The following is a 10,322-nucleotide window of genomic DNA, read 5'->3' on the forward strand; positions in this document are numbered from 1 at the left end:
CTCTCTCTCACACACCTTTTCACTTTCTAAAACTTGTATTCATCAAGAGGGAAAATTGGGAATTGTCGTTTTATCTGCACGCGCAATAAATAAATCAATTTAACGTTAGACGACAATTCCCGATCAAGTTTTCCGGACTACGTGGACGCGAGAGCGTCTCGTTTTCCACACACGCGCGACGCTCTCCCAATTTTACAAATTGCAGATGCACCGATATATTTGGACGGGGAGGAGATCGATGGATTATAATTTGCTCGCGCGAGCTCGGTGATTATCCCCGAGCCGTATAATTCGAAGCGAACCGTCGCATATAGACACACTGTGAGAACCGATTTAATTTCGCTCAGCCGTAGAACAGCCGGTGCGACGAAGAAATAATTAACGTCGTCTAACGAGACGCGATTAATGCCGGCGAATATACACAAGTCCGCCTGCACATCGTCGCATCGAAGTCGGCGCTGCTGCCGCCGCCGCGTCTGCCGTCATTCGATTAGCGCTAAATACAATTTATCGGCAAACTTAAAAGGTGAAAACTGAAGATCGTAGCTTAGCGCGGGCAGAGTTAAATGAGTTTGAGAAGTTGCGAATTAAATAACAACTTTAACGAGGTTGCAGCCCGCCTTTAATGTTCTAGCTAAACCGTCTCTATATCCTCCCTTCCCCTCCCACATTACCTTTACCTTTCTATCTGTACTCGTGGATCAGCCGGGAAAACGAAATTCTCTTTTTTCCCCCTCGTTCCTCCACGCCTCTCTTCAGCTGTGGTCTCTTACCTTTATCTCCACGCGGAGAAATGCGAGACGAATGTTTTTTCGATTAACCTGGGAGTGGATGTGTATCGGTCATTTCTCCGTACTTTTTCGTTTTCTACTTATATCATCTAATCTATTGACATTATCGTATTTTCGCTTTTACGTAAATTTTCTTTGATATTTTCTCGTATAGCGAAGTATGGAGAAGTAGACGGCGTAGACGCACTTATTTCTATGTGAAATTTTATACGTTTTTAGCAGTCGGTCTAAAAGATCATAGCGCGCCTACTAACGTTAGTCTTTTAACTCTGCCGCGTCAGCGTCGCTCAATGTGCTGCCGAACGTCTATTATTTTTTCGACATCATAGTTGGACGGTTCTCTCTTTTTTTATTGAATCAATAAAATTTTCAACAGCACGCGTAATTGGAGTATATTTCTTGATTCAACAGCGATATTATCAAAATTAATACTTGAATTATTTAAATAATATATAATGTGATAATTTTAAAATTGCCATTGAATCAAGAAGATTTATTCTCTATTTCTAAATTTATCAAATAAATTTTTAAGTTTATTAAATCAATGTTTAAGTTAATCAAAGTAAAACGAGAGAAGCAAAAAATTCTTATTTTATTTTATTAAACTAAAAGAATGTCATTTTTTACTAATGCAGTTAAAATAAAAATATTATGATTTTATTTTTAATATATTCACATATGTATAATAAATTTAACATGTTTCCTAAACATATTAGATATTGAAATGGTAAAGAAAAAAAAAGATGGGAAAAAGAAGAAATAGTGACATCATAAAATTATTTTCTTCAATTATGTTTCTTTTAATAATTGGATTGGTAATTTATTAATTATTACTTAAATATTACACATATATGTGCTTAAATATTTTTTCTTGTCGAAATGACCGATAAACGTTGGCCCACTAACGTTGGTCTCGTTCACGCGCTCATTCCCGGGTTAATTACAACAGGATGAGCGGAATAAAACGTAGTCGCAGTTGCGTGTATATTTTTAATAACCCTCTGTGAATCACGCGTATTGTGACGGCCCGACCGCATGGAGTTTCATTCGCTGTCGTGTTATTGCTTACAGTTTGCCGGGGCATCCAGCAGTTCGAGGAGATGCCGCAGTATACCGAGGTCAATCCCGGCCAGGACGCGAAGCTGGTGTGTCGAGTCCTTGGAAAGAGGGGACAGTGTATTTGGCAGAAGGATCAGAAGGTAAATGGTTGCTTCTTATCGAAGCGGCGCGATAGTTTCCAAGCGAGATAATATGAAGAATGCATTGGGTCGGTCGAAAAGGTTCCATCCTTGACGATAAATCAGCTGTCTTTGACGTTAGACGTGAACGATCATAGACAAAACATAGAGTGCTCGGTTAATGAGTAATTTTCCTCTACACGAAGAGAGTATCATGGTTTCTCTTGTTTCGCATAAATTCATGCTGAACACGACAAATTTTTTAACATTTTACAACTTCTGAAATTTAAATAACAGATACGAAACGGGAAAGGATAATGAGTTACACTGCAAAATGTCGATCCGTTTTTCGCTAACGAAATTTTATACACGCCATAACTTTTACTATTCCCTCCGCGCACTGAACGCAGTAAGTCAAACTTTATTTCAAAAATCTCTCGAGAGAAACAAAAAATTCAATTTATATATTTGATAGGCTCATTGCGATGTACGAGCAAGTGAAGCCGTGGAAGGCTCATGAGAGCCGTTAGAGCCATTGATGTGAAATTAAATTTGCAAAAGAAACTTGTGTCAAGAAACCGAATCAAACTTTTTGATTGATCCAGTAGCTGCACGATGAGGGAAATTGTTTGTACTGTTTTCTATCAGTCGTCCCACGGCGGCAACAGACCGTAATAATCGCGATGAGCTCGATGAGTTCGCCTTCGTTACTTGTCGAGGCCAAAACACACCGTGGTGTCGTTCACTCCGGCTTCGCGAGAGCGGCCAAAAGAGAGCGGAGCAGTTGAAAATTCAACTCGCGCGGTACCTCAAGAGATAGAGTACACGAGAAACGTGTACCTTACGTGCCGAAGCGGCCAGGTGCATGTTCCCCTCTGCTCGCGTAAAACTCTAGCTCCCTCTTCTCTCGTCATTCGCGCACGAATCTGTACTGTTCGTGAGAGAGTCGTGAAAAAGGAACGAACCGATAGGAGGCCGCGTATATTTTTGCGTGGAGAGTGCAGAGAAATTTTGTTCTACCGGGGCAACCTAGGAAGTTCACGATACAAGAGCGAGGAGTAACGCGCTCGCGCTAGGTGCGATTGCGAAAATTGAAAAGCACGACGAACAACATCCGGACTGGCGGCAGAAGGAGCCGCGATTCGCGCGCACACGTGTGTATGCATGTGTGCACACGTGCGTGTATATATGTGTGTGTGTGCTGTATCGTAACTCAGGGCATTTCATCGCTCCCGCTCTGCTCCTCTAAGCCCGCGGCAATCGACTTTTCCCCGTTCGCCGTACGAGCGCGCGTAAACTTTCAGATAAGTTTGTCCTGGCCGGAAGTGGACGTTACAGGACGCTCGACGATAAACGCTCGCTCGTTCGTTCGCTCGCTCGCACGCTCGTTCGTTCACTCCCACGACCGCCGCGTCGTGGGAGATCCGAAGAGGAGAGGAAACCCGGCCGCGCGTCTCAAACTTCCGCGGAACTCCGCGACATTGTTCGCCGACTAAGTTTCAACCGGCGCGGCGCAGATAATTTTCGTCCAACCTATTGTCCATTGTTATTGTCGTTTATTCTTGCTTAACGATTTCTTCTCTCGCGGTCACTTTGCCCGAGCGGACAGAGCCAGACCGGAAAACGGAAGCGCGGAAAGTACTCGTCGATTTCGAAACCGCGGAGTAAGAACGTAATCTCTACACGAAGAAAGTTTTACCGCAAAGTTATATTTCTTGCGACGTCTTTGCAAAGCTGGACTGTAATATAAATTATACTATAGAAATATAATAGGTTCGCTTCATATATATTGAGAGAAAAAAAATATCTAAAAAGTAAAAAAATATTTATTCGATAGAGATACTAATGACATGTTTTCTTAAATCTAAATTCTTTTTTTATTTAAATAAAATAAACAATTACTGTCAGGAAAAGCTAAGATTTTAAAAAAATTTATATTTTCTTATTTAAAAATTCTTTTAAATGTTTTAAAGTAAATATGTTATTACATAGTATATCCATATCGAATAAATATTTCTTATTTCTTAGATATTTTTTCTCTCAATATACGATATAATAAACATTCAAATAATTACAAATTTTCTAATAAAAAATGAAACGTGCATAATATTTTTAAATATTATGTTGATTAATAAATATATAATATATAATAAATGTACAATTTCGCTATTTCATAATTCTGTATGATTGAAGATTACAAAAATGTTGTAATTTTTATGACAATGTTTCCCCCGTTTTACGAAGTCATATCTATAGAAACGACTTTATAAGTTGAAAATTTAGTTGACTTTTTTATAAAATTTGTATAAAAGTGGTTAAGAAAAAAGTATCAAGAGAAAAAGTTAGGCGATAATAATAATTTGTCAAAATTGATAATTCTTCGATATTTACGCGACGATCAAGTTGACAGTCACCGTTGCTTTCACGGTTTTATGATAATCGCGAATTTTACGATTAAGGGAAATTGTTGTATTGTCCCTCTCACTCACGGGGGGATTTCAATTACGCTACTTAAACGCGTAATTGAGCGCAGTCCTTGTAACAAAACTGGGTTAATACCATAGTTCTGCCGAAGAAGCGTTTCCTCGCTACTTCCGTAGCTAACGTCTAAATAGTATTAGTATCGCTGAATACGTAGTGTTGCGATGAGAGGATTAGCGCGGATTATTCACTCAAGTAACGGGGAACGTTGCGAATTTTCCTTCCCACATAAAGTTTACTCACGCTCGCGCACGAACGTATATCACACTCGCAAGCTCCCCAGTTCGTTCGATCTTGCGTGCGTCGAGGTGTTCGCAGAGAACATTCAAACAACACTCTGCACAGAAGGTAAGACAGATAGACAGCAGGGACAGAGATATATATATATATATATATATATATATATATATATATATATAGAGAGAGAGAGAGAGAGAGAGAGAGAGAGAGAGAGAGAGAGAAGGAGAACGAGACCGCTTCCGCGTGGCCATTAAGGAATTTATTCACTTAAGATTCTTGGGTATCACCATAGAACTTTGGGTTGATGACGTCAGAAGCGAGAAAACGCCCGTCCAAAATTCTTGCATGCCATTTACAAGTGAGAAGATCATTATACGAAAAAATACTTCTGATCGCTTGTAAAATGCACACTTGTAAAAAATGTTCTGAAAACTATACTTTTTTCTGGACAGTCAATAAATAACCATAAAATTAACGTGACATGCAACCTCCTGACTAGAAATTGATTCTATAGTCGCCTGATTAAGTTGATCTCAATCAGTTAATTGGTTTCTATTAAGTAATGTTATCAGATCCTGATAATACAGTGTGGCAAATCAAGATCTTATTAATAATAAAGATTATAGGACCTTATAAGTTTAGGAAAAAAATAGTATACTCTACATTGTTTTTGTGTAATAATCGATTGTGAGACAAAAAACTGCTGTTTTATGCTTCGAATAACATTGCGCTGGTGAAAGATGGCAAGGTAATGTCATGAAACTAGTTTCAGATCAACATTTCTTATTTGGATAGTGTAATAAGTACATAAAACCGCGTGATTTTGCTCGATAAATAACAAATTTATGAATATGGCCCGCTTGATGCGTCACTGAAAACACATGCCATGGGCGGTGCGAAAATAAATATCCAGTGAATAAGCTCCTCGAACTCGGCGTGCGTCGTTAATTCGTAGCCCCCACCATTACGATTTATAGGAATACATAGTTTACTGCGACGTGTCGCGGGCCCATAAAGCCACAAAGGGACAATTTACGCGCGGTCCTTCGCTTGATCAGCCGGAATCCGGCGGCAACGCGTTTTCTCGCATGACAAATTCGCGATAGCGCGCGCGGAGCGATATTTCATCGCGGCGATCGCGAAAACGCAAAACACGCGGATAGAGCGGCGATGGACGTGCGAGAAGTTAAAATTTCAATTAAATCCCCGGGACACGACAAAGGGGGAGTCGAAACGAGCGAGCGCTTCCGTCGTCGAGTACGCGGCCGTCGAAAACCGGCGGGCTCCCTCTTGGCCGCGTCGGTCACGTCGCGGGGTGCATCGGCCGCCCTGAATTATTACGCCGGCGATTTGTACGCGAACACGTACGTACCAGCATGATACGGTACGGTACGGCGCGGTACCGGTCTATAGACGGGCGTAATAGAGAATAACACGCTCTACGGGTCGCGATGTATCCACGTTAGCGGTCGCGTAAATCCGCGATACATTTCCTTCCTTCCTTCCTTCCGACGGGCGGGCTCGGGGGCAGCCGCCGACTTGTATCGATATATACACCCCCTTCCCATCCCCCTGCTCGTCCTCTCTTTCCTCATGGTTCCTATCTGTGGGTACATCGTTGCCGTGGATGTATCTTGCCGATGCGCGCCACGTACGTATGTACGTACGTACGTACGTACGTACGTACGTCGACTCACTGGATATATATTGGTCCGTCTGGCGCTTGATTGGAGATGAGACGGGCCGGAAACCGTGAAAACACGGGATGATGCGCGGCGCAGCAGAGCAGCACCCGTCCTCGCTGTTGCTGGCGGTGGAAGAGGAAGCCGTGTGTATACCTTCGCGCACAGGAGCGCGTACGGGAGGAAAAGCACGAGGGTAAATGGAAAGGGTGGGGGATGGGCGCTTGATTGGCGTGCTCGCGGCGTTTTATGCAAAGCCTCGAAATGCCCCTATCGCCGCGCGATGTTTTCCGACTCTAATCGTGCGCGCGGGGATAAAGTCGAATCCTGAAAATTGGACTGTCTCTCACTTTTTATTTCGCTATTCGTAAACTGAGGGAAATATCGGGAAAAAATTCGCGAAGGAAGAGAGAGAGAGAGGGGGGGGGGGAGAGAGACAAAGAAATAGAGAGGAAGAAGGAGAAAGAGATTGCTCTTTCTCTCTTTTCAGTGAGACTTGATGTTCTAAGGAAGTTAAAAAAAAAGGTAAAAAAACAAAGTTAAAAGTTTTTCCACAAAGTTCTAATTTTACAAGATGCATAAACGGAAGCGGGAATATATCTTTAGCGTGCCCGCAGTCTACTGCAGCCCCTCCTACTTTGATTTCTCTCTCACGGCGATTTAAGAGTACGCCAGATACCGACATAATGCAGCCTTGTATTTCGCACTGTTTTTTTTACTTGCTCGCATAGAATTGCAAATGTACCGAGTGAAAGTACAAATACCAATGAGTGGTGGAATGTCTCATGTCGTATGAAAAATTCAAAAAGCTTTTCGTTTACAATTCTTTTCTTCGTTTTTTGATATAATACACGGTAATCCGTCATTCATTGAAATTTGCATCACCTGCACTCTGCATAAGCATTTGCAATTCCGCATACAGGCAGAAATAGAGAGACGGTGCGAAATACGAAAGCTGCGTTACTGTATGGTATATCCAACGTCCTCCCTAAACGGATTAATATTTTCCAATCTCGTGTAATTGTTTAAACAACCGGTAACCTTATTACGGCGTTAGCGGGTCTTAGCGTTTAATCGACCGGCAGCGCCGTGAAATCTCGTCAATCTCCGCAAAGCTCCCGCGCCGGCAAACGACTCGCACATCCGCTGTCACGTACATCCCTCACGCACGCGTGTCGACGCCTTGTCGGTGGACGTTAATCTCGTCGAAGTTAAAAGTTTCCTGGCGAGAAAGCGCAACCGAGAGTACGAAGTAGTCCGTTCGCCGCGAAGGCGCGAAGATTTAACGCAGCGTGATCTTATTACGGTAAGTCTAAAGCTAAACGCAGCTTTCATGGCTTTCTTCCGGCGGTTATTCCCGCCTCTCTTTTCCCCCGGCCATTCTTTTCCGCCACGCGAAGACGATCGTAAGTTTCGCGCGAGCTAGCGCGACGTTTATGCAGCGCGTAAAGTCGACAGAGAGGAAAGACAAGAAGGAAGGAAGGGAGGAAAAAAGAAAGAAAAAGAGGACGGATGGACGAGCTTCGAAGAAACGACGGCGCACTGCGTGGACGGACTGCGAAGCGCGCTCTAAATTGAAGTCGTTACGACGTCCCGAAGGAAAAAGGAAACGAAACTCGCGCTGCCGGAGGATGAAAAGCCGCTGCGAGTCGAAAAAAAGCAGCCGCACACGTCGATGAATAGTGACCGAAGCGGGGCGGGAAAGTCCGCGACGCGGCTCGGAAAAGCCGAACGGGACGAGTAACGAGCTTCTTTCGATCGCCGTATTCAGCGTACACTCGCGCAATTAGACATCATCCATCGCTCTGTAATGATGATCGTTTAATTTGAATTTCATCTTTCGGAACAACTCGCGCGAGAGATAAAAAATCTCTGACTCGCCTGGATAACAAACCACAGGAAGAGAAAGAGAGAAAGGAGGAAGGATAAAGAGATTGACAACATTTTACTTTACATATTCCAATTAATTCTAATCGACGTTTCTTGTCTCGAGCCACTTTTTGTCGCTGAGGATAAAGTTACTGTGCGTTACGACCTGACTAGAAATTTAGGACCCCATGGTCCTAATCGGGTTGACCATGACTGGATGTCGGGTCCATTTAAGGTTATACTGTCGGGTCCTGAAAAGTCATGTAACGCTATGTCGTTATGAGGACCTTAATCAGGTTCATTATAATGTCCTCATCAGGCTATACTATTGAATCACGTTTTCCCATACAGTACAATAATGTTAAATCAATGTTGAGAAAATGTTGAATTGCAACAATGTCAGTATTGCAGTAACATTGAGAAACATTGAATCAACGTTGCACAGATCTTGATATAATGTAAAAATGTCTGCTTAAAAGTTTTCCGCGTAGTTTTCATAAAAAAGACTAATTCCTAATTTTCTTATTACTATTAATTATTATTATGTCTTATAACTGCTAGGAACTGAAAGATTGTCACAACATTCTAAAACCATTCTTTTCAGCTTAATGTTTTTATACATTTTTTGTTATAGATACAACTTGCGTCAGACTCTATATAGAGAATATTATGAAATAAAAGAATTTTTTTTAGGGTTATGCAAAATTGCTTAAACGTATTTTAATTTTACATATAAACAATAAAAAAAATATATATGATTATTGTATATTGTAATATAATATGAATAATACATATGTATTAATATAATAAAATTTTATAATAATTTATTTTATTATTATTATTATACAAATAAAAAATTTTTAATTAATATTATCAATAATATAATTTATGATGCTCCTCAAATATCGTTGCAATATATCATACTTTCATATTTTTATCATTATATTCATATTTTTTGTCGAGCATTTAAAAATTTATAAAAATTTATTAATCAAACCTACTATATATAAGATTATTATAAAAGGTATTAAAAACTGATAATGCAAGTTATAATAGATAAAATAAATAAGATCCTAAAAAGGATCTGATCAATAAAACATTATGAAATAATATATTAGATGATATATTAAGGTCCTAATATATACCTAATCATTATAACCTTGCAAAGATCTTCTTACTCGATTTTTATCAGTACATAACTAGGTTTACCATAGTAAGGATAACCTTGCGAACGTCTAGTTAGGACCTTATACATTTTAGGTATACCTGATGACAATTTTTAGTTGGGGAGTGTGGTGTGCGATGATGCTGGAAACCGTTTTATCCAAAGATAATTGGTATCTATTTTCTTGCACGAATATCACCCACGAGTCAAAAAAACAAAAAAGGAGAAAAGAAACACACAGAGCGCAATATTCGGAAATCGCGGCAATCGAAAAGCGATCGCTTATACTCACGCGTTGTTGCAATTTTCACCTAGCTCGGACGATCTCGTGGCCCTCTGGCGTGTTGTAATTTTCACCTGGCCACTGCCGGCCACTGTTTACCGCGGATGTTTGTTGCAACGTTCACCGGGCCATGGATAATACTTGCGAGAGTAAATGCGTATCGCTTTTGTAATTATTACAGAAAACACCCGCCCGCAGGGTCGTTCTCGTGTGTGATCCAATTAGTCGCGAGATAAAAAACGTGCTGATGTTAATGACGAAACAATACGTATTAACAGCGATTAAATTCCCGAGCGCGTACCGCATAATTGTTGCGGAAAAATCGACGTAAATAATTACACGCCGCGAGTTACAGGCGGGTCGGGACAGAACAGGGCAAACAGGCAGGCAGACAGACACGGGTGGCGTTTGCGACGGCAAATATATTCACCGGCTACGGGGAAAAAATCGCCCGGAATCTTTGCGGGCCGCGAGATTCATGCCGTTTGAGTCCGTTTACCTTGCCGGCGCAACGAGAGCGCACGGCACACGGAATATCAAAGTCCCCGGGAACTCACGGTGAAAAGCTCCCTGCGCTCTCTAAACTCGTGTTACGACCACTGAATCAAACGATAATGTTTCACTCAGCCTCGA

The 10,322-nt window shown here is 41.3% G+C and overlaps 1 protein-coding gene across 6 annotated transcripts in view; it reads left to right on the forward strand.

Moving 5' to 3' along the window:
• Nucleotides 1–10,322, forward strand: part of LOC116847975 (hemicentin-1) — a 263,145-nt gene that overhangs the window by 198,778 nt on the left and 54,045 nt on the right. For all 6 annotated transcript variants that reach the window (XM_032823633.1, XM_032823657.1, XM_032823640.1 and 3 more), the window contains exon 2: nucleotides 1,863–1,990. In XM_032823633.1, coding sequence (XP_032679524.1) covers nucleotides 1,863–1,990 — 128 coding nt within the window. The remainder of the gene's footprint in view (nucleotides 1–1,862; nucleotides 1,991–10,322) is intronic.

Source organism: Odontomachus brunneus, unplaced genomic scaffold (assembly GCF_010583005.1).
Source record: "Odontomachus brunneus isolate Ranch 3 - 2012 unplaced genomic scaffold, Obru_v1 Obru_scaffold_005, whole genome shotgun sequence".
NCBI lineage: Eukaryota > Metazoa > Arthropoda > Insecta > Hymenoptera > Formicidae > Odontomachus > Odontomachus brunneus.